The sequence below is a fragment of the Amphiura filiformis genome, chromosome 15, assembly GCF_039555335.1.
Source record: "Amphiura filiformis chromosome 15, Afil_fr2py, whole genome shotgun sequence".
Lineage (NCBI taxonomy): Eukaryota > Metazoa > Echinodermata > Ophiuroidea > Amphilepidida > Amphiuridae > Amphiura > Amphiura filiformis.
Window position 1 is genome coordinate 42,479,214 of NC_092642.1, and position 25,976 is coordinate 42,505,189.

The 25,976-nt window shown below is 37.2% G+C and overlaps 1 protein-coding gene across 1 annotated transcript; it reads right to left on the reverse strand.

Moving 5' to 3' along the window:
* Positions 1 to 8,685: 8,685 nt before the first annotated feature.
* LOC140171665 (neuronal acetylcholine receptor subunit alpha-3-like) lies at positions 8,686 to 24,866 on the reverse strand. The gene is made up of 7 exons (XM_072194960.1): positions 24,773 to 24,866; positions 22,513 to 22,669; positions 21,975 to 22,114; positions 20,648 to 20,692; positions 11,984 to 12,093; positions 10,101 to 11,127; positions 8,686 to 8,866 (listed from the first exon to the last, which is right to left on the reverse strand). The coding sequence occupies exons 2-7, from the start codon at positions 22,568 to 22,570 to the stop codon at positions 8,720 to 8,722; spliced, it is 1,527 nt and encodes a 508-aa protein (XP_072051061.1). The 5' UTR covers positions 22,571 to 22,669; positions 24,773 to 24,866; the 3' UTR covers positions 8,686 to 8,719.
* Between the last annotated feature and the right edge of the window lie 1,110 nt (positions 24,867 to 25,976).

Consider the following 25,976-nt stretch of genomic DNA (forward strand, 5'->3'; position numbering starts at 1 on the left):
CAAAAGTCACCCATTTGTACTACAAAATCGCTGGTTTGGTAACCCTGATCTACTGTTTCCATGATTTGATCAATAATCAATAATCATGGCGCAAATAAAAAGTGTCATACTGCAAACACAATGACAACGATGTTATGTTCTCAAGTAATCAATAATAATCTCCCAGACCCTTAACGATTTTCAAAGTTGACGAAAGGGGGTTACCAAACCCTTAGGCAATGTAGGAAAATAATAAGTTCCATCTGAATTGTCTGATCAATATCAAGAAAAAGTACATACTACCATGCAAATATAACGGTAAAAATACTGCTGGTTAAAAAAGATACGCTGATTTGATCATGGACGTACTAAATAAGTTAAGTACTACGTCCATGATTTGATCAAGGATTGACCATGGACTGTTCACAGTCCATGGATATTGACGCTGTTAAAGTTTGTTCGGCTTTAAATAGGCGACAATTATTCACAACTAATACGTTTGACGGGGAGGGAGTTTTTTTTGACAAGGAGTATAAATAAAATGATACTACAGGCAAACATATCGAAAAGAAAACAAAAATCTACTCGTAATGAATAGCGCTATATATTAACGCGGTCTAATACTAATACTAGTTAGTCTAGTTTCTCCCATATAGGCCTAATCTACACAAGGGTCCTATTTCATAAAACTTTAAGATCATCTTAAGGGAAGGGGTATGAACGTTTGGACAGTATTTATTGTGGGACATGAGAGCACATCAGACATATCGAATTGCATTCTGAATACGAAGAATGTCCTTCTGATATCAAATAATTTTGATTTTTTGAAATTCGCAATGTAGTACACATTTTATGGCAAATGATTAAAAATTGATATTTTTGATATTTAACAGTACTCCAAGTAAACTTTATAAATCTGATGATTTATACTTAAAGTGTATGTAGGTAGGTGGGATGAAAAGCCGACGATCAATTGAAAATTTTGACCTTTCGTATTGAAGATATGGATTTTTTCCCCAAAACACCAAAAAAAATAGGTCTTTTGGGGAAAAAAATCCGTATCTTCAATATAAAAGGTCAACATTTTCAATTGATCGTCGGCTTTTCATCCCACCTACATACACTTAAGAGCCAGTCTCCCTTATTATGTACATGAATAAGGGGGTTGTGATAAAAAAAAAATAGAATTGTCTCTAAAAAATAATTTTGGTACATATTAGCAACAACAACTCACATGTAAAATATGAGCGTGCACAGCGCCCTCGTTCAGCTTGAAAAAATTCTTGAAATTTCAGCCTCTCTGAGCCTTACTTGCAAATGGTAAACTTTGGAGGTGCATAACATCGTGCGCCATCATCATCCCAACCTGCATTTTGCATTTTTTAAAGTACCAAATGGTTACATTACAAAAACCAAGAAAAAAAATTGGGATCTTAATGGCGCACAAAATCAGCAAATCCAATGATTTGATGAAAAGCGCCCTCGTGCAAACTTTAAAGCATCATAAAGGGCTGCGCCATCAAGATCCCAAGTCCGAACAAGTTTGAAATTAAAGACCTCCATGGCAAGTTTCATTTTCAGCAAAAATTTTTTGGGATTTCGTTGGCGCACCGAGTTAACAGAGGTCAAAGGTCAAAATGTCCTATTTTCGCACATATTTGCATGCCTGTATTATCGCGCGCCAACGTCACCTGACTCTCCGAATAGCATTTCATCAAAGAAGAGGTAATTCTCTGCAAGAACTGAAAAAATTAGCTTGGGATCTCTTGATCTTCATATTTTTCTGATTTTTTGAAAATGGACTTAGCCTCATTTTGGAGGTCAATTTGACCTCTTTCCCACTCGAACATTGTCAATGACGCGCAGCACAATGTGGGCTTTTTACTGCATCACAAAAAGATGCGCCAACAAGATCCCAATTTTATTTTTTCATCGTCTAGCTTCTTTGGCGACCAGTAGATAAAACACAAGCAACAGCTAATTGGGATCACGTGGGCGCACTAATATAAAAGAGGTCAAAGGTCAAGCTTTGTGCCAAAGTGATGCATATTTGCCTATGTGCAGCACGAAAGTGGAACTTTGACCCGCAATAAAAATGTGCGCCAACAAGATCCCATCTTACTTTTTGGATGATTGGATAAAGGGGCTTATGTATAACTGATAACAAGTAAAAAAAAGTGGGATCATGTGGGCGCACTAATTCAATAGAGGTCAAAGTTCATACTTTGTGCCGAATTGGCATTATTTTGCCTATGTGCAGCACAAAAGTGGAACTTTGACCCGCAATAAAAATTTGCGCCAACAAGATCCCATCTTACTTTTTGGATGATTGGATAAAGGGGCTTATGTATAACTAATAACAAGTAAAAAAAAAGTGGGATCATGTGGGCGCACTAATTCAATAGAGGTCAAAGTTCATACTTTGTGCCGAATTTTTTTTTCAATGGGGATCACCAGACATGTCTCATAGAGTTGGTGAGAGTAAAAAAAATTTTTGTCAAAATACTTTGTCATATTTTGCAAAATTTGAGTGAAAGGTTGCTGAATTCGGCAACTTTAGGCTAAAAATCGGTTAATTTTGTATGAAGTATGAACTTTGACCTCTATTGAATTAGTGCGCCCACATGATCCCACTTTTTTTTACTTGTTATCAGTTATACATAAGCCCCTTTATCCAATCATCCAAAAAGTAAGATGGGATCTTGTTGGCGCACATTTTTATTGCGGGTCAAAGTTCTACTTTTGTGCTGCACATAGGCAAAGTAATGCCAATTCAGCACAAAGTATGAACTTTGACCTCTATTGAATTAGTGCGCCCACATGATCCCCCTTTTTTTTTACTTGTTATCAGTTATACATAAGCCCCTTTATCCAATCATCCAAAAAGTAAGATGGGATCTTGTTGGCGCACATTTTTATTGCGGGTCAAAGTTCCACTTTCGTGCTGCACATAGGCAAATATGCATCACTTTGGCACAAAGCTTGACCTTTGACCTCTTTATATTAGTGCGCCCACATGATCCCAATTAGCTGTTGCTTGTTTTTTGTCTACTTATACTGGTCGCCAAAGAAGCTAGACGATGAAAAATAAAATTGGGATCTTGTTGGCGCATCTTTTTTTGATGTATTAAAAAGCCCACATTGTGCAGCGAGTGGGAAAAAGAAGTCAAATTGACCTCCAAAATGAGGCTAAGTCCATTTTCAAAAAATCAGAAAAATATGAAGATCAAGAGATCCCAAGCTAATTTTTTCAGTTCTTGCAGAGAATTAACTCTTCTTTGATGAAATGCTATTCGGAGGGTCAGGTGACTTTGGCGCGCAATAATACAGGCATGCAAATATGTGCGAAAATAGGAAATTTTGACCTTTGACCTCTGTTAACTCGGTGCGCCAATGAAATCCCAAAAAATTTTTTCTGAAAAATGAAACTTGCCATGGAGGTCTTTAATTTCAAACTTGTTCGGACTTGGGATCTTGATGGCGCAGCCCGTTATGATGCTTTGAAGTTTGCACGAGGGCGCTTTTCATCAAATCATTGATTTGTTGATTTTGTGCGCCATCAAGATCCCAATTTTTTTTTCTTGGTTTTGTAATGTAACGATTTGGTAATATAAAAAAATGCAAAATGCAGGTTGGGATAATGATGGCGCACAATGTTATGCACCTCCAAAGTTTACCATTTGCAAGTAAGGCTCAGAGAGGCTGAAATTTCAAGAATTTTTTCAAGCTGAACGAGGGCGCTGTGCACGCTCATATTTTACATGCGAGTTGGTGCTAATATATGCCAAAATTATTTTTTAGAGACAATTCTATTTTTTTTGTATCGCAAATCCGTACATAATAAGGGAGACTGCCTCTTAAAGAATATATCATTAGATTTATAAAATTTACTTCGAGGACTGTTATATATCAAAAATGTGAAATATATCAAATTTTAATAATTTGTCATAAAATTGGTATTACATCGTGAATTTCAAAAAATGAAAATTATTTGATGAAAGACATTCTTCGTATTCAGAATGCAATTCGATATGTCTGATGTGCTCTCATATCCACAAAAATACTGTCGAAACGCTCAAAACGCTCATTTCAGATTGCATATGAATCTTTCTTAGTAATTTAAGATGAATACTTAAAATTAATCTTGAATAGAAGCTTTATGAAATAGGACCCAGGATTTGTAATTGTTTGTCTCCTTGAAACGTTTTGCACAACGATTCAGGGCCGGATTAACCATTTTCACCTTTTCAGGGCCCTGGGCAAGACTAAGATGTAGGGCCCTCTGACTATCCAGATTTAGTCCGACGAGTAGGACCTTTTTTCTAGTGGCGCAAGAAAGGCGAATCGCGAAAGTCCAGTGACCGCGCCGCGCCGCCCTTTTTCGGGAGGGGCGGTTAGTGGATTTCTTGTGGTTAATATTTCTTGAGCGATCAGAGTCAGAGAATAGTTGGTAACTTAGAAAAAAAAACCAGGTCCTACCCGTCGGACTATCCAGATTCATGTGTTATACGTATACCCCACTCTAACCCACCTCATCCATTTCTCATTCACTGAAGCCTTTCGTTTTCGTGTTTTTTTTTTTCTTCTTTTAACTTTGATCATAAATGTAAGATCTTTTGAAAATGAGTTTGGTCAATATTTTGGCATGTTTGTAATGTTGACACATGTCCCAACTTACATGGATTCAGTTCAAGTCATACCATGACTTTAAATTCCCATAAGCGGCTAAGATAGTATATTATACAGACTTGACATTTAGTATGGAATATTTTTTTCTCAAAATTCCAAGACTGACCTGGAAGGGGTCTGCATAAACCGCACGGGGTAAATATTAATTGGGGTGTGTCGGGAGATGGTGTAAAGAAATTGTTTGACAGAAAATGTGCTTTCCATTAGTTTACATTATGACGCTCATAATGTAGTGAAGGGGGCGCAACACTAAATAAGCGTCCCATAGGATAACGTGTGATTTTGGCCTACTTCGAGCGCCATTCCTGGCGTCCCTGCAATACTTGGCAAAATAAATTTGGTATCAAATTAAAGCTCTGTTTCTGTAGATTCCAAAACTTTTGTCGGCATATATCGATGACCGTTGACTTTTTTCGCTATTTCGCGGTGCCAAAAATATGGCCTAAAAATATATTGAATTCACCACTCACATTTCAAAATCGGAAGTTGTCTTCATCCGCCACAGAGAATTGCTTTTGAGATAAAATGTCCGTTTTTTTCTGCATGTTATCATTGAAGACACTTGTCGAATTCATATGAGCTGATATTAAGTGATTTAAAGTGAACATGTCGGTAGATATGGTCGCTACAATCTCATACTCACTATGGACTATATTAGCCGAATTTCGTTCTTACATAAAATGCGTAGTGATTTAGTGTTGCGCCCCCCTGAATGAGCTTAAAATGGCGGATTTAAGGAGACTGTATTTTTGTGGGGGTAAAATTTCTGAATTTGAGCAAGAATATTCTGATATTATCAAATTTATTAAAGATTTGAGGTGATATTTACTGAACCTTAATACCAATAAGTGTTTGTCAGATCTGAAATGCATGCACTTATAATCTATTGACCAGGTTCGAAAGTGGGAGGAACTTAAAAAAATATGCCTCTGAAAAGTAGTATAATTATATACGCACTCAGAAAGTTTGAATGGCCCCTGGGGCCAAATGTTATAAACTTACTGTACACAAAGAAACAACGTGAGTTTTAGAACAACCAATCCGCGCAGTTGTTTTGCACCGTTAGTTTATAACATTTGACCTGACGGCCATTCAAACGTTTAGCGGAGTACGCGTACCACTTTTAAAAGCCATATTTTAAGCTCCTCTCATGTTCAAAAAATCGGTACATTGCAAGTGTATTTCAGCTGCGGTGAATGCTAATTGCTGACGAAGTTTAGGAAACATCATTCAACTCTATAAATTTGATAATAACAGAACAATGTTGCATGAACGTTGGGACTATTTCGAGCAGTTCAACATCAAAGAGTAATAACCCAGCCCTAACCCATGCAAAACATTCCTCTGGCCACACCGATTCAGAATATGAATAGTTTGACCTATCTACGATTTATCATTCCCGAGTTATGAGCAAAAAGGTAAAAAGTTGAATTTTCTCGGGCTTTATAATTTTACTAAAGAATAGTCTAAGTACACTTCCAAAAGTTTTCTACAGTGTTGACCCGTTCAATAAATGCCGCGATGACGTTATTAATTTGATTAATTCTACGGAACACACCGACATCGCCTGGCTAATAATTATTTGGTGCAGAGACACTAAAATGAATACACGTGTATACGTGAATTGCTATGCACGATTTTGATATCAGACGAAAATCTTCGGATACCGGGTTAGAAAATGATGAATATCTCCCGTAAATGATTTCGTCTCAAGAAACCAGATCTCGTCTCATACACTTGAAAATACGTGTTGAACAGATATGATAGTCGTTAGTTTGCGCTTTGAGAAACGGCCGTGAGTCTTGAACTCAAAATCTGACCAAAATCGCTAATTTTATATTGCGTTGGTCCTGTATGGACTACAGCGCGCAGGCTATAGCTGCACTCACTACTCCAGTGGAGGCAGTATGACCATTGACCGCAATGTCGTATACAAGCTTACTCACACAGCGAGAAATCAATTACCCCGGCTATTGTCAGTAGCCTTAGTCAGGTCACTTGGCTAATTATATGCGTCTCATAAGGTCGGAATAAAATGACCTTTCGTGGCTGTGGATTCAACCTACCATGGCGATTTCTACCATGAAGATATCGGGGCGATGACACTGTGCGGAATTCAAAGGAACAGACTTAATGACGAACTCCAACGGAAAATAGCAAGAAAGTTATTGGGCAAAGTGACTTTCAGTTTAATTATCATCAATGTCATCATCGTCATCGATACCAGCATTATATCATCTTCGTCATCAGTAACATCATCATAAGTATATATCGACGTTGTTCATCATCAATATCATCATCATCAAAAGCCTCATCAACATCAACCGCACATTGGCTTAGGAAGATTTTCAACATGGGGGTGGGGTGGGGGAGGGGCTGACCATACCATAAAAAATTGTTTACCCTTTTTATTGGGGTGCCGAAGGGGGTTGACCCCTCAGTGTCAGGAATTTTGTGCAAAAAATAGGTCAAAAACACCCATATCTGGTCATATTTTTTACTTTATCTTGATTATTTGGGGGGGGGGGTGATCCCCCAGTCCCAAATTATTGAGGGGGCTGAGCTCCCGCAAGCCCCACCGGTTCCTAAGCCTATGACCATCATCAAAATCCTTACCAACATCGTCATCATCATCATCATCATCATCATCATCATCATCGTCATCAAAATTATAATAAAATTTCAGAAATGAGAAAGACGAGACGGTATTTGGATTTTTTAATTTATTTACAAATTATGTCTTCAAAACTCATCATTGCACACATGTTAACTGAAAACGAACTGCTTTGTAAAGATTGGTATTGCGGCACCACACATCCTCTCCCAACACCCACAAACAATCAGACAAACAAACAAACAAACATCACTGACACCGTGCAGCATACATGCACGCACGCCACCGTGTGCTTTCCAGATTCAGCTGCTCCTTACAAAAAGTGTCCTAAAATCCATACTGAACCGAACCAAGTTTTTGGTTATTTCAATTAAAATCAACCAGAGAATAAAAGTTATTTTTGAACGGAAACATTTTTTTTAATTCCCACTATATACCAAAGATTTTGTTAGGAAAATTCCTACTGTACGTCCACTGCTGAACAGCCAAAGCGGTTTTGGAAGACAGGCTGCAAGTCCCGCTTGGTTTTCTCTGTTTTTTCATCATGCAACAATAATTCATTTTGATTTTCAAGACCATCAATATGTTTGTCATGTTTGTTGCACAATTTATAATAATATGACTTTCGTAGTGTTGAAATTCTTCTATATCCAATCTAAAATTAATAGATTTCTGTGTGGATAAGCCTAAACTTGACAGTCATTATAAAATCTTTATGACATTGCTGAACAACCAAAACGGTTTTGGAATACAGGCTGCAAGTCCCGCTTGGTTTTCCCTGTTTTGATTTTTCAAGACCAACAATATGTTTGTCATGTTTGTCGTACAATAGTATAATAATATTACTATCGTGGTGTTGAAATTTATTCTTCTATATCCAATCTAAAATTAATAGATCACGTCCACCATACACACTAAACTACAAGGATGCTACAACCCGGGAAGTATATTAAAGTGATCAGTGAAGATGCGACTTTTAAATACCTTTAGTAAACAATATGTACAGAGAAACTGATCAGCTTATAATATGAAATGAAGAAGGAGAGCAAAGAAAATTTGGTTGAAGCGGGATTCGAACCGCCGACCTCTGGTTTGCGAGACCAGTGCACTTTTTAATCTGTTAAAAGTCTCGTTACGTTCGAAACCACTACGATGACATCTGCTTCCACTATGGACCACAATGGCCTCATCCCAATGCCATAGTTCAATAACCTCAACTAAACAATCAGAGAGCACAATTTGACCTCAAGTTGCAGAGTATGAGTTTGTGTACCCAAATTTCCAAAGGTCATTCAATGAATGTGCAACTGTATTGGGGTTAAAGAAATGTGCCCTGATAGATGAGCATGTTGTGGATCCTAGTGTTCTGCATCCGGTGGGCCTCACTTTTTTCTGCCAACATGGCCAAGGTGAAATAGACAAATCAAGGTACTCGACTCAAGCACTTTCCTGAGTCACCTTTGGCATGAAGATGGACGGGCTTGACATAATAATACCACAGGTACCACAAATGACGAAGATAAGAAATACCCATAGACAGATGCGATCTAGAACCATGGCAACGTATTTCCATTCATCAACAACCTGTAGAGGGGAGCAAGAAAAAAATGTAAAAAAATAATTATAATGATGTTTGCGGGAAGTTTACTGCAGTTCCTATTTTTTTTATTAAAGTACATAATACAAGGTTTGTTATTGAAGAATATGGAGCCATGGAGCGATGGAAGTCAGCACTGACTTGATCATTGGTAAGACAGTGCACGACCGGAGGTTACTGTTCCGAACCCTAATTTTTGTATACATTACAATGCATACAGCCCGTAGTATGTCCCTCTATACGTGTATGCCCTACTGTACGGAATAAAGCGCAGTATGGGCTCTGGATGACAAAATCGTCGTCATTACGTTTCACTATGAGAGAATTGATCAAAAATTGAATTCCCTCCCGAGGTTCGTATCTGTAAATGAATGACCAGATCACAAGGATGTCATTATAGCTAGAGGCAGTATATAACACAAATAGGTCAATGAGTTACATAAAAATGACCTTGTGTGGTATTTAGTTCCCAGGAAGTGAGTTTTGCGGGAGGCAATATGTGGTTAAATGTTGATCACTCACTACAAGAACTACAAGAGTTATTACCGTCGATTTGGTTGAAAAAGGAGGTGAGACATGATCAATGATCTCTCCAGGTAACAAAACGTAATGTGAAAAGACGCCTTCCATTAGAACAATGGCGCCTGCACACCTCTTAGTAAAGAAACCATACACAGGATAATATAATACACTAACAGATCCGAGACGTGTTTTTGGTCAATTGGATGGTGCCGAGTTCGAATCCACTGCATGTACAAAATGCTCATTTTAAAGGGACACTATACAGGAGTCCAGGGGTAAAATTTTGAATTGCTTTTATCTTGTTGCAAATCACTTGCAACACCTCTCCGATCTTTTAGTATGATCTTTTTTAGTGTTTAGTCTTGTGTATGGTTGACGCATTCCTATAGCCCCTTAATTACGCTTGGTGGTCTACAAATATCTCGTAAATAAACATGATAAAGAAGGCACAAACGACACAAATGCTTACCGTAAAGACATGCCTATATGGCGCACTTAGGCTCATTCGCTTTGGAGTAAATTTCACGAACAAATAGAGAGCCCTTTTCTCTGAAAACATTCCCAACGAGAATTAAGGGTCCTTATTTGTTGGTGGGATTTTAAGTATGTTCCTAAAATTCCAGTTATGCCAAGGGAGCTCATGGGCGCCATTAGGCGAATCTTTACGGTATGTAGTGTAGTGTAACACTGCAAACTTACGGTATCATATTTCTCTTCTGCTTTCATATAATTGGCGATACTTCTCATGATTGAAACAGTTTGTTTAAATTCCTTCTGGTACCCTTTCTTCTTGTTGTTCGGTTTGTTAACATGATCGGAACAGGCCGATTCATTTCCACTGTCAACATGCCCGATAATCTCGGAAAACTTCACAGATTTGACATTTTCATGGTGATGATTTTGTTGATTAACAGAACATCCACTACTTGATGTGCTTCCTAGTTGCAGGTCATTCATCTCGAAGCTTGATGACGAGGAAGATGATTGCGATTCCTTGGAACGAGTTTGTTCCGATAATCGTCTGGTAGGGCGTGTCATGTAAAAAATCGGCGGAAGTGTTTCTAGAAACAACTTTCTCATAAATGGTGACATTATATGAGTGGTAGGTTTCCGAAAATGAATGTTTAAAATTATGACGCACATTATAATTGACAATGATACTAAACTCATGGTAAATAATAGATATCGTCCGATGAGAGGAACAAGAACCGAGGATGTGGGAATGATATCAGCGAGCAAGAGTAGAAACACTATAAGCGCCAAAAGTATGGAGATACATAGGGTGATTCGTTCTTGTGAATCCGACGGGAGATAAAATACCAAAATAGTAAGGCATGAAATGAGTATACACGGTAATATAAGGTATACTATATAAAACAGAGGTTTCCTTCGAATCACAAGATTTACAGTTATGTCAGAGTATATCTCATTGCGAGATGGATACTTGATGATATTTTTCGTCGTGGGACTATCGACGATATCCCATTCACCAGATTCCCAGTAATCTTCCAAATCTACTCTTGGAGCCATTGGTATTAGTTCGACCATGCCGCCGTTGTATGTCCAAGAGCCGAACTTCATGTCACACACTTGTTGGTCTAATGGGAAATACCTTACGTCAATGTCACAGGAACTTTTGAAAATTGCGGGAGGTAGCCAATAAAGATAGCCCATTGGGTACAATAAGACGTTTGTTCTTAACGTTACTTCATATCTGCCATCAGCGCTGCAAAGAACAAAATAATAAAACAATGAGAAACAATAAGATTTTGGACTGTAATATATCCTTGCCTATTTATTATGCATAGGCCTATCTACTATAAGTACCTGGTTATAAGATTGCTAGTCAGAGGGGTCGTCAATCTTAAAACCCATCGACTTAGTTAATTCTTACCCTTAAATACCCTAAAGCCTGCATACCGTGAAGATTCGCCTAATGGCGCTATGGGCTCACTTGACATAAGTGGAATTTTAGGCACAACTTAAAAGTGCTCTCCCGTAAAATTTCCATCAGCAAAAAGGGTACGGAACCAGAGAAGGAGCTCCCTATTTGCGCATGAAATTTACGCCAAGGCACTAAGGAGCCCAAGTGCGCCATTAGGCGAATCTTTACGGTACTGTAACCATAGCCCTATAACCCAAAACCTAAGGTCCACAACTCTAAGCCTATAACCCTAACCTGTATATTCCTAACACTAACCCTATGGTAATCTTAACCCTAACATATAGTATCTCTAACTGTAATATAACCTACAATGCCCTAACCCTTAACTTTAACCTTTTTAATTGAACCAATGACTCTTTGATAATCATGGAAGTAAGAGTCTTACTTCTTCCATGGACTATTGGCTGTTCCCATCTATACCTGTACCTATAGGTAAGAGCTGAAATCGGGCTAGGTTTACGGAAATTACGTTACACCGCTCCAGTGACAAGCTGCGCTTTATTCTCAAAATAATCAGAGGTGTATAACAGGAGTGGCAAACATTAGGTATAAGTATGTCTCGTATGTCAAATAGTATGCAACCTGCTATTCCATAAATGAACCTAGTAGGTCTACCTAAATATCGAAAAACACCTACTTGTTGAAGAGTACAATATCAGGAATCCAGAGCTTTTCCGAAGGCACTTGAAGAACGTTTATGTTTGCAAATTCACTAGGATCCCATGTCAGTCGAGAATCTGTCCACGCCTGTAAAAGTGGAAAAAAAACCGTGCTAATAAAGACTTCCCTAAAAGGAGCGCAGACGATACAAAAACGTACGTCTAAAGCTTTAGAACTACATTAGTAACATGCCTGCCCAGCAAACACAAAAACGTTTTAAAATCGTTTTAAATAAGTTATATTTTGGCTTTTGGTTTAGGTAAAAACGTTTTAATAACATTAAAATGTCGGGTTATATAAAGGTCATGATAACTTAAATGTCGGGTTATATTTTCATAAAGGTCATGAAAACGTTTTTAAAACGTTATTGCAAATATTTTGGGCAAACATTTTTCGCAAAATATTTTTTCAACCCCAAAATAACATTATGTTTAGAATGTTTTGTATAAAGTTTTCAAGAATGTTTTTGGAATGTTATTAAAACGTTTTATACCCTTTGTATAACCCGACATTTAAACGTTTTCTGTAAAACATTTTTGTTTGCTGAGCAGTAGATAATCAAAAATGTTTTTAAGGTCATGAAAACGTTTTATACTCTTAATATACCCTTTATATAACCCGACATTTAAACGTTTTCTGACAACCTTTTATAACCTTTTGCGAATGACGTAGAAAACGTTTTGTGTTTCCTGGGTGCCAACCGTTCCGATTTAATCGGATTCGTTACGATTTTTGAGGTCAAAGGTCACAAAAATCGGAAAAATCCGATTTTGAAAAAGCAAAAAAATAAAATAAATAAGGATCATTCACAAAAAAAAAAAAAAAAATTGGAAGAAATTACGAACAAATTACAGTTTGTTATTTTTAATATGCAAACCATTAAGCAATATTTACCTCTTCATGTAGCACATATTATAAATGCATGGAAAACCAATGCATCTATAATATGTGATATATGAAGAGGTTGACACTAGTTAATCGTTTACATATTAAGGATAACAAACTGTAATTTTTGTTCAAATTTTTTTGAAATGACCTGTGAATGATGTTAGCACTTCAGAATAGGTCCAGTGGTTCTCTAAAGTTGCCAAAAAATACTGCTGGGTTGTTAACATTGAACGAAATTGTGCGAATGCGGTATCAAAAATTAATTGCGAATGCGCATGCGCGTAGGGCTACATACCACCTTTTTTATGATAAAATATTGTGTTACGATTAATATAATTAAAGACAAAGATAAATGCAATTTATCGCGTCTGATGTCACTGTCAATTACGATCCTTGATTGGTTAAAACAGGTTAATCAGCGCGTAAAAGGAAGATCGATCTATCTGGTGCTGATCGGAGAAAAGGAATAGCAGCAAATGGCGAAAAATTCCGTACTTTTACAAGGCAAAAAGCAGCTTTTCTAGGCATTGTGGACATGGTGCCTTCGGTTATGAAAGTTTCCTACTATAAGGACCGAACTTTTGAGATGGTTTGCATGTCGAAAGGTGCAAAATTAACAACACGGCGCCCGGTTATAAATCCGCGTTCAGCAAGTCATCATCACGACACTTGTAAACAAACCGTGCTCGAGTTTGATTGACAGGTGACGTCAGACGCGATAAATTGTCTTTATCTTTGAGATTTCATTATAGTTCCGAATTTAAATACGTATTTCTACCGACTGAGTCACTTTTGTGAAGTCTTTAGATTAATTAAAAGATACTAAATAAAGTGCTGACAAATTCGTATGCACTGTAAATTCTTAAATGTTTTAGAAAAATAAACACTCTGATGTGGTGATTAACAGTTACTTTGTGCTCGAGATCTATACAATCCCGGACATAGTCGTTCGAACACTTGTGTCAAAGTATAGGACTGTTTGAGACCGTATTTCTGATATACTTGACATATTAAAATTTCGCTTTATTTGACGTGAAGTCTGAACCATTTCCTACTACTACAACCCTCCCCCTGCCCCACCAATCTAGGGGTTCATGACCAAAAAAACAACCAACAACATTGATCAGGGGGAATGGGGGCATATTTGAGGTACCCAGTTCAGTTCAGTTCAGTTTTATTTCATCAAATTCCATCCATTAAATAATTACAATATAAAAAAGCTTTTACAAACATCGTATAATATGGTGAAAATGATGAGGATGCCACTGAACGCAGAGCGTGTTGTTGTGGCACCCTTTACAAAAGTTAGTATTAAATAATTATGATAAACAAAATTTTAGAATAATAATAAATACAATAGCAAGATATATGCCTTGTGGGTTAGGTATATTAAACTTATTATCAAAAGAGCTAAGCTTTCAATTATAAATCAATGAGTAATGATGGTGAAAATAACAACCAAACCTACACAGTAGGTGTAAAGGGGTTGTAAAATCCCATTATAATATAAAACAGTTCAGGCATGGCATTACAGTACTATACCGTAAAACCCCGTCTACAAGGATATACCTAAGAAACGCCCTCAATAAAATTGGTTGCTTGTTGTATTTGGAGTTTGAGCAAATATATACTGGCACTGGGTGGCTATGCATTCCATCTAAGTATGTTGTAACACCAATCAATTGTATTGACATAATAACGACTGTTTCGTATATCAGGATCGTATAGCTCAATTGATAGAGCGTCAGACTTTGGAACTGAAGACATGCTGAAGAGAGCATGGTCCGGGCACCGGTTCCGTTTTTTCATTCTCGTTTAATTTTAACTTTTGACATGTTCTTTTTATCTTTCTTCAAATCTACCTTTCTACTTTTAATTTTAGGTGTTTTTGTTTGTTTTTGTTTTTGTTTTTTAGTTTTTTAATAGTTTTTTTAGTAATTTTGTGGTTTTATAGAAACTAGTAAAAGCATTTATTCTTAATAATAGCGAAACCCACGGTTAGACAAATGTGTTGTAACTACTTGTCTGTCCTCGTCTTTGCAATAAAAACCTATGTTGCACCTTTATGCCATCCCAATTCTTGAGGAATGGTAGGTAGGGTGCGTTTTTGGCTTAAGCACGATTTTGTTTCTACTTGAAATGAAATCAAAATAAATATTGTTCTGTTGCCACAATTGCAGTTTTTTCAATAAAAAAAAAATAGATGAGGAATAATAATTATTCCATATTTGAATCTATTGTCCCATCAAGAATAGAGTGTCTTCAAAAACTTCAATCAATTCATCTGACAAAGGAAACTATTCTGGTCATTCAATTTTGTTTCGCTTGCACCTGTTATATCACAGGCGTTGGTAGAGAAGGCACACTTCTCTTGTCTTCACCGAAGTAGTGATGTAAACACTAACAGGAATAATAGACAAAGGGATAGGCATCCTAGTCTGCTGCCCTCTTTCGAAATATGTATCCTAGGTCTCACAATAGGCGGATTAGCGGCCATTTTGTCTTCGACATGATTTTATTCACGTGTCCTTATATTTTAGTACACAAATATATAAGTTAACAGGTTTACTATTTTAAAATTATATTTTGAGTATATTCTGTAGTAAATAGATCAAATGACGATGATTGTTTAGGTATCATATGCTTGATAGAATTAAACTGTTTGACCAGCTAGTATTCTCCTCCGCCGTCAGTGTGATTCCAGTCACTCCACGTACCGTGTTGCGAAGGTGGAGGAGTCTAAAGCTGTATTGACGAACACGCATGCGTTAAAAATATGTAGCCTAGGTCGAACAATAGCGTGACGTAGTTTCCGGCATTGTTCCTATGCACTTTCACCCTCCTGACACTAACATGATTAATTACCATAGCTAGCAATGGACATACACTATTTTTTGTTCCACTTGAACCCATACTATAGGCTATTCGCTGTCGATGTGACGTAATTAATCGGATTAACTACCATAGCAATTGATGAATACAATTTCGAATATATAGCCCTGCACTTCATCGTTCACGTGGCACCTATGCATTAAACCACTGTTGTCAAAGAAATGCTAATCACTCGCCATGTAAGATTAGTATTTATGAAAAGAGTGGTATTCAATCTATGTTTGGTGACATACGCGGGTGATTAGTGCAATCTGCTTGATGGTAGTTATTGCTATTATTACGTCACTTCGACAGCGAATTGTAGTATAGACGAATCCAACAAGCCAAGTGATGGTCAGAATTTATTCGGCCATTATACGCTGGTGAAGTTGCGTAATTAATCGGATTAATTACCATAGCAATAGGTGAAAACAATTTTGAATATATCGCGCTGCGCTACAAGCAAGTTACACTCATCACATGTACTGTGTATAGTCGTGTTCACACAGTCGGACTTAAATCACTTATTACCGGTCTTAAATTACGTCGGTAATAGTATCGGATATAAGTGGCAGTGTGAATGAGCGTCGGATATAAAAAAAATTTACTATATCCGATGTAATGTGCTTTAAATCCGACAATTTGTTCACACAGTCGGACTTAAATTACGTCGGTAATAGTATCGGGTATAAGTGGCAGTGTGAATGAGCGTCGGATATAAAAAAAAAATTTACTATATCCGACGTAATGTGCTTTAAATCCGAAAACTTAAGGCTGAAGATGACCAGGGTTAAGAGCTGTTAAGACCGATCGAAACGTTACGTCCGGTAATAGTAATTACGTGTGGACATGCAGCACTATTGGGCTGTCGGATATAACTGTGAGTACATCACTCGCGCAAAATTTGAAGCAGAGTCATAGGCGTAGATCCCGGGGGATGGGGGGAGGATAAATCCCCCAATATTTTGCCAGGGGGATGGTCCATACAATCACCCCCCCCGCCAATGTTGACACCTGATAATGGGTTTCTGACCAAAATTAACCTCATTATTTGCCCATTCTTTGCCCCCAAAGTGCAAATTTTCGCGCGCTTCGCGCGCATTTATTCTACTTTTACACCATTATTTCATCAGTTTAGCTTCAAAATACAAAATTTATCACGCGCTTCGCGCACAATTGAACCAAAAACTTATTCTGTCGCCAAAAGGTGCTGGATTGACTATACTTGAATTTTTTTTCCAACTCCATCCCCCCAATGTCAAAAAGAAATCTACGCCACTGAGCAGCGTAATTTACTGCGTGATGTCATCATGGCTGCAGCTGCAAATATTAATATAAATACAATATTGGAATGACAAGGGAACATTGGCTATCCTCAAAATTTGGAGAGACACGGAAAGTATTTCTGGGATAAAAAAAAAAGCTTTGGGAAGAGATAGCCACGCTATTACATGACAAGGGGGATTCCCCATACGGTCGGGTGAGCAGATACATGCTAAGATAAAGGCACTGAAAACTCTCCATCGCACCCTCCATGATCGGGTAAAAAGTTCAGAGCAGGAGCAATTGACCATCCTTATAGGGATGACCTACACGAGTTTCCAGGGGGGGTAGCAAATGTAAACACTCCAGAGGGCTCAGTGTGTGGGGGGGCCGTATGGTCATGGAAGTAGATGGAGATGACATTTATTAAGCCATAAGCATGATAACAGAAAGGCATGTAATTGGATTTTATAAGATGATTAGGGGGTCCCAAATATACGGAAAGAAAAATAAGGGGTGTCATAAAATATTTTTGATGACCAAAATGTAGGGAGTCACAACACAACATGACTTCAGATAGTGTGTTTATTTTATTCCAAAAGACTGATGCCTGTTGGGGGGGGGTGCAAACGGTGGGGGTCATAAAATATTTGCTGACGAAATAGGGAGGTCGCAATTTTCTTGAAGCCGACTTTTTGTAAATTTGGGACCCCCCCCAAGAAAAAAAAAATAGCATGATGATGGGAGTCTGTTATTTTTTTTATTTTTGTCATTTTTTCAAAGATGTCCACCATGTAGGGCCTACATGTATAAAATGCGATATAGAGCTGTAAAAGTCTACTGTAAAATAGGACTACTTTGTCAAACTAAAATAATAATAATAATAATAATAACAATAATAATAATAATAATTATAATAATAATAATATAAATAATAATAATAATAATAATAATAATAATAGAACCTACGTAAATACAAAATTGGTCTGAATTTTGGAACTTTGTAATTTGCATTTTTCTTACATGACATACCTACCGCATTGTCTGTAATTTTTTCTAAAGAGGGGCGTTTATTGAAAGTGAATTTTCAGCGAAAAAATTTAAAATCGGGTTAAATTTTCTGATGATGCTCATGTAGAAAGGAGGATTTATGACCGGTAATAGGCTTATCGGACATAACACGTCGGACATACGCTGGCGAAGTTACGCAATTTATCGGATTAATTACCATAGCAATAGGTGAAAACAATTTTGAACATATAGATTGAATACAATACTGGTCTTTTCAAAGATACTTATCTTACAGGTGCAAGCAATCATCATGATTCTCCTATTGCTATGGTAGTTAATCCGATTATTACGTAACTTCGACAGCGTATAGCGCTATTGCCGACAAATGTGGACGCGCTAAGGGATTAGCGGAAATATTTAATTCGATCAGACATAAGCCTAGATAAAATATTACCGGTAATAAGTGCATGTGTGAACACAGCTTATGTCTGCAATCATAGATTGAATACAATACTGGTCTTTTCAAAGATCTTACAGGTGCAGCATGATATGGTTCAATGAAGAGGTACCGTCTGAACGTATCAGTGTATAACGCGGTATATTCAAAAATTGTTTTCACCTATTGCTATGGTAGTTAATCCGATTATTACGTAACTTCGCCAGCGTATTGGAATAAAACAGGAGGATGTGAGTTCATAAGGGCAATGTCGGGGATTATAGGTCACAATCGATGTGGAGAGATGAGAGGTCTGACCAACAGCCATAGCGAATGGTTCATGTTCAACTAATTCCAGCGGACGGTCTGTGGCTATTAAGGAATCGTCTTTGACCACATGCGCAGATCTGTCTCGTCAGGAAGATATTTAATATCCCGAATTTATAATAGGCCTATGCCTACCAGTTCCATCGTATAACCGATCTGCTAGAGAATATTTGTTACCATGTTTAATAAATTCGTATTTATCGTATAATAAAATGTAGCCAAATGTATATTATGTGTCACACGGTTTTCTGCTGAACCACTAGCAGGCTATGTTACCACATCTATGACAATGACAAAGGTGAATTTTGATGATTTTTACGATCGTCCGGATGAGCAAATCACTGAATGGGTCTTTAGTTCCCTCCTCTCCTTATCCTGCCAATATTATATGAATCAAAGAAAAATAAAGAAAAAATAAAATTAAACAAGAAAAAAGACAAAGAAAAGAAACAATAAAAGAAAAACAATAGAATAAATTAAACTAAATATGAAAAAAAAATGATCACGAAAGGAGTCTTTAGAAAATGCAAGAAAATATAGTTTGAACAATATTTTGTTTATAAAAGTTTGTGTGACCGTGATGAGGCTCGAACTCACCATCTTCTGATCTAAAGAACCAAAGTCTTATGCCTTGCCAAGTGAGCTATGCTCGTGAGATGCGAAATAAAGATAAAATAATACATTGTATACCTGCTTGTGTCGGTAAATGATTTGCTCAAATTCCATAATGATATAATATTGTGGAGGGCGCTAGCGTGAAATATGCTATCATCACAGTCGCTTCTATTCCTTATAGACGGGTTTCTACGGTATTACGGTACATTAATAACAAAAATGTATTTAGCCCGGGTGAAAGCATAAGCACATGATTGCACGTGCACTTGCAACGAGTCTATATAATGAGCTAAGTTATAACTTACATAGCAGGTAACTATTTAATGTAATATTTTGTAAATTAAATCTACACCAAGATATTTAATGCAATGATAAATTAACATGGTAAATGGTGTATAGTTCTGCAGAGCAAAAAACAATTAAATGCAAAAGTGATAATCTGCCTACAAGGCCAAGCGAGCTGACAAAATTGATAAAATAGCATAATTTTAATATAACAAAATAACAATAATAATAATAACTAAAGACTGGAACAATACAAACAGACAGACAAACGGGTCCGATCTGATGTGGAACATATATACTGAATTAATTTTATGAAATAGATCCTGACAAATGAGAAGAGGAAAAAAAACCCCAAAAACAACTGCAGGTGTAGGCTAATCAGTGTTGTACATAATGTGCTGATGAGGATTTTTTTAGAGTTGGATTTGAAAGATGGTACTGAACTACAAGATTTGATAGACTGGGGAAGTGAGTTCCAATGTTAAAGTGTTGGAACAATTATGACCGGGATTGTAGTAAGAGGTCCCAGGTTCAAATCCTGTTCAAGGATGAGTTTTTCTTCCTTTGCCTACTCGAGGGAAAGAATACATTTCATGTACACATCAAATCTTTTTAACAAACCGACTTGCCAAGCCGTTGTTGTTTTAATATTTTGATAAACATTTTGGTATAATTCGCTTTGAGACTTCCTCCATGCTCCAAGTGTTTTTGCGGGGTCTTTTGTCTTGCATGATTTAAAAAAATCTTAGACCATCAGAGAACTCTCATTAATAACATAATAAATCATTCAAATATTCAGTTCTGTCTACCTATAGTACATTTTCATATCAATATTTTCTGTAGGCCTAATGACACATTGACGATAGACCTGTTCAGTCTTCTGAAACTAATCTATATGAATGTCAAAGTCATACCGTACTCTCAAAGTATCAGCAAAATCATTACCTGTTTCAGCCAGACACATGTTGTAATAATTTGATTCTTTTCATCCTGAAAAACAGTGTACAAGAAAAACAAAAATTAATAGCCAATAATTACAATAACCAGGTTAAATTAAATGTGATTGAAACGGGCTGGGAAATTACACAGACATTGCCCATGCATTGAACACCTTTACAGAACACCCGAAGTGTGTATTTCTGCCGCACAATCAACCAAGTTTAGAGATGGGGTGTTCTTCACAATTTTCTCCAAAAGTCTGGAAAAAGTGCAGATTATTTCTTGGTTTTGTCCCCGCAAAATTTGCGATCATTTTCAAGAACTGGACATATTTACCGTAATTTTACACAGGAATAATCAAAAATTAGTATTGTTTAATATCTTTTTTGTCAAATTTGATATATTCTAGAGGAATGGTTTTGAAATATCCCAGCCGCATATTTGGTCCTACCAAATCCAATCCCAAGATTCCCGCCCGATTCCCGGAATTGATCTTTTAGTAAATCCCATAATCCATTACGTTTAGACCTGATATGTCGTCATTTGACGTCACGCCGATGCGCACCTGAGACGAAAATACCTAATACCTAGGTATTTTCGTCTCAGATGCGCACATCGTTTAACGAACATCGCTCCCGGACATCGCTACTGTGCAATGCAAGTCGGCGTGACGTCAAATGACAACATCTCAGGCACAGTGTCATCGCCCCAATATCTTCATGGCAGAAATCGCCATTGTAGGTTGAATCCACAGCCACGCATGGCCATTTTGTTCCGACCTTTAAGACACATAATGAGCCGAGGGACATCCCGACTAAGGCTACTGTCAGTGACTGTCAATACCTCGGTAATTGACTTCTCTAGTGTGTAAGTGAGCTTGTATACGCCATATGAGTACAGCTCACACTACGCTGTGTGTGACCTCTGTGTGGGGGTGAACATGTATACGCCATGTGAGTGAGTGCTCACATCAGAAAATCAGAATATGTTTGTCAGTTTATGAGTTCAAGACGCACGCTTCTTTCTCAAGACGCAAGCTAACGACTATCATATCCGTTGAACATATGTTCAAGTGCAAGGAACCAGATCTGGTTTCTTTATACGAAATCATTTACGGGAGATATTTATCATTTTCTACCCCGGTATCCAAAGATTTATCGTCTGAAAATCAATCGTGCATAGCACATTTACGTGTATCGATCCCGGGTATTCATTTCAGTGTCTCTGGCTGTATAATGTAATTATTAACCGGGCGATGTCGGTGTGTCAGGTCTAACAGCAATGAATTATGATATTTTACCGAAAAGGTCAATATTCACTGATATTAACTTACGACATCAATGAGTTGTGACATTGACAAGCCGAACTCAACTAAAAGCGTCTCCGTGTCATTCTCAACAGGTCGAATGCGGGGATTATAGTCTTGAAAAAGATGACGAAACAGGGCCTTCTGTGCTCTCGATGCGTCAATACCTACATAAGAACAAAGAGACAAAAACTTACATGTATATACTATATGACGATGTTGTTGCAGTCTTCAGGGTCGAACGTTATTGGGCCATTATGTATCTGCAACTGGCATGTCTTTTTCAAATACAGTTCATGTTTACGTCTATGATTAATTATTACAGTTTTATAAAAGAAACGATACAGTCGGTTCCGATAAGGGTTACGCCCGATTGTCGGGTAGGCCTATACTTGTCTGTCCTGTAAAATGCCCGACTCGCTATCTGGCTACCTCCATCACCAGGTCACTTGCCCTGGCCAATCGTCAGCGTTATCTTGTCGATTTCAGCTGACATACCTCACATAAACCAAAGTTCTGTCTGTCCGATTGTCTGTCTGTCTGTCTGTCTCCAGATTCCTCTTACCTGTTAATGTCACTAGTAATCCTAACGTTAAAGTTGTTACAATATAGAGTGGTTTCATCTTGGTCTTCAATACCAGTCGTTGTCCTATAAGGTGTTTCAAAGATTTGACATGAGTGCGTTTCCCATAATCATGTGAAATAAGCAAGTGACATCGTCTCTGTCGAAATGAAAAAGAAATAACGGAATCAGACATAAAAAGTACAAAATGTAATCAAAAACTGGAACTTGCATTTTTTGTTTTGTGTCCGACACCATCGGTATCATCAGATGACTGATTCAGGTGGCGTCGATAGATCACGTGAGACACGGAGAAAATTGACATAATTTGACGAATGGTAAAAAAGTGTGTCTCTGTCGCTCGTTTGGTTAGAGCGTCGTGCTAGTTCATATTTGACCATAGAATCTTCCAGGGTCTATGATTTGACGAATGTTTTGTCACCAAAGTAGAAATCGAAATTCTTAACCAAAACGATAACAGCTGAGACATTCCGTGTGATTTAATTACAGATCTTTGAAGATCAAAGAGTGCCCCTGGAATCAGACGGCGTTTATCACGTCTACAGATCGTCACTATTCAGTGAAAAAGATTCAGTTGACGTGACATTTGAATTTGATTGATAAGATGCCAAATTTCGAGATAATAATTGTATCGATTACTTCTTTGGAATCTGTATGACCATGGTTACCGGACGCCATAGCGTAATGAATAGAATCAGTCACTTCATAGTGCTACTGTACCAGTGTACAGTGATCGTTCACTTAAGGTGATGCTGATACTTTTTGTCATGTCATGTCAGTTTTTTTTTAAGATGAGTGGTCAGATTTTGTCCGCATTGTGTTTTGTACCTAAAATTGATATGATTGAAGCCTGTGATAAATACTGTAATCGGATTCCCGGGCTTTGAGTTCAACTGCAAGAAGAAAAAACGCGTTTTACAATAGCACATGGGATGTGACTACTATTAATGATGAGTAGGCCTGCCTACATCATATTTGTGTTCATAATATCAAAATAACTCGAATATATTTTAAGCCTTCCGTAATTCACTTCATTTTTAGGATAGTGGGATCACAGTTCCTTTTCCCCTCACTAGTATGAAATCATGGAATGCCTATTGTATGGGCCCATGTCACTTGGGGGGAAAACGGTAAATCGCACATATTTAGCAGAATTTCTGCTAATTTATCACATATTTCTTGTTTCTTAGCAGATTTTATAGCGATTTATTAGGCGATTTTTAGCAGATTGATCAAAATTTGGAAAAAAAAACCCAAAACATAATTTTAACGATTTGTAGCTATTTGTAGTGATAATTCGGCAAGATTTGCAGCGATCGCTTACAATGTAGCACAATTTTAGGCAATTTACAGTAACGATTTTTTTGTTGAAAAAACAATTGTAAAATTTGCCACAAAATTATCAAAATTTAGAACGATTTGAAGTGATCGGTCACAATTTAGCAAGATTTGCAGTGATCGGTTACAATGTAGCATAATTTTAAGCAATTTTGAATTTACAGAAATTTGATTTTACATGACTGTGTTGCAAATGATAGCAATCTGGACGATTTTAGTCGATTTCCTGTTACTCCCCCATGTGATATGGGGTCTTCGTATGATAATATCAACCACACACACATAAAACACACATGATGCATACATACATGCCCTTAAAGAATATGTAATTTTCCCAGGATAATTTTCTTATTCACTTCAAATAATATGAACTGACATTATTTTCATACCCTGTGCACGCAGATATCCAGTACAATTGGGCCGAACCACAGATATTTAAGTATCTGTGAGCTTCTGTGGCCGAACTCAAGCTCACTACTGGTCATTTTTTCTTTGCCCCCTTCCTGACAAGAAGTCCTGGCACACCCGGCTGGCACATCACTGGTACACATTACCAATTGCACTAGTTTACATAGTTCTGTACATAAACGACATTCTCCCATCGAAAGATTGAACAAATAAGAACAAGAATACTTTGGAACAAATAAGAAGAATAAATAAATCGGCTCCTAAGATTAAACAAGAAACTGAGGCTGAGCGCGACAAAATGGACAGTACTACGAGGCCTAAACATGGAAGAAATATTTTTCCACGTACTAAATTATACAAAATGTATTAGGAAGAGGCCTACATTACATGCTATTTACGATCAACAGTTAATCAACAGTAATAGTGAAAGTAAGACATTAAGACACTAAAGTGTAGCTTTATGTTTGCGTTGAAGTAGTGCAACTGTAATACTTACAATTATTTTCAAAGAATGGAATAGTATCTTGTCAAAAGGAAGAGATCCGCAAACAAGTTTCTGAAGACGATAAACCACTGATATTGGGTAGAAAAGAAACCCCAAGAAACATGAGATGAAATATTACAATATTTCTCTGTTATACATGACTTAATAGCAACCAGTCATTTAACGATTCCAACATTGATTGATTCGTCTTGGTCTAAGCAATTACCTCCATTATATTGTTATTGAAATAATAGTAACGATTTTTTCATCTTCAGAAGTGAATAGAATTGGACTACCAAGGCTAACATATTTCAGGTCCGTCGTTGGAGGGGCACTTTGACAGTACAAGTTGAGGAAGGAGGGGGGGGGAGTGGTTACGTCAGTGTCTTTATCCACGATGTGTTTTAATGCGTATCGATGGAAATCGCCTGCGATAACAAGTACGTCAGTCAGGAATCCTTAAAATTCCGGAATTGTAACATACTGCAGTTACTGTCCGTTTTCCTATACACAATGGGCTATTCCAGAAATAAAAGGTACATACCCTATAGAAGACAAATTTGACACATCTGACCTCGTAAATCAAAAAAATTTTATTTTGGGAATCCCAAGTCTTCTATAGGGTAGGTGCCGTTAATTTCTGTAATAGCCCATTTATTTATTCCCCCCCCCCAAAAAAAAATATTTCATAATGCAGAACCATTTCCGACCACGCTAGTAGATGCCATAGTTAAGTAGTGTTTGAGTTGGTGTGGGTGGGGGAGGAGATATAATTATAGATAGTCGATAACCGATAATCAATGATCAATCAGTGATCAACGTTCAGTTAAATTCTAAACCCTAACACGCAAATGATGAAACAGACTCTCATGTTCAAATGGCTAAGGATGATATCCTTGTGGATACTGGGGGGTGAGGGGTATTGATTATCGATAATCAATTATCGATTATAGATAATCAATAATCGATAATCAATCATTTAACAATTATTCAATGTTGAACAATTTATAGGCCTAGCAACCGACTCTCATGTTCAAATGGCTAAGGATGATATCCTTGTGGATACTGGGGTGAGGGTTTTTGATTATCGATAATCAATTATCGATTATAGATAATCAATAATCGATAATCAATCATTTAACAAAAAATTATAGGCCTACGCAACCGACAAAACTGGGAATCGCTAAGGATGATTTCCTTCTGGGTATGGGGGGGG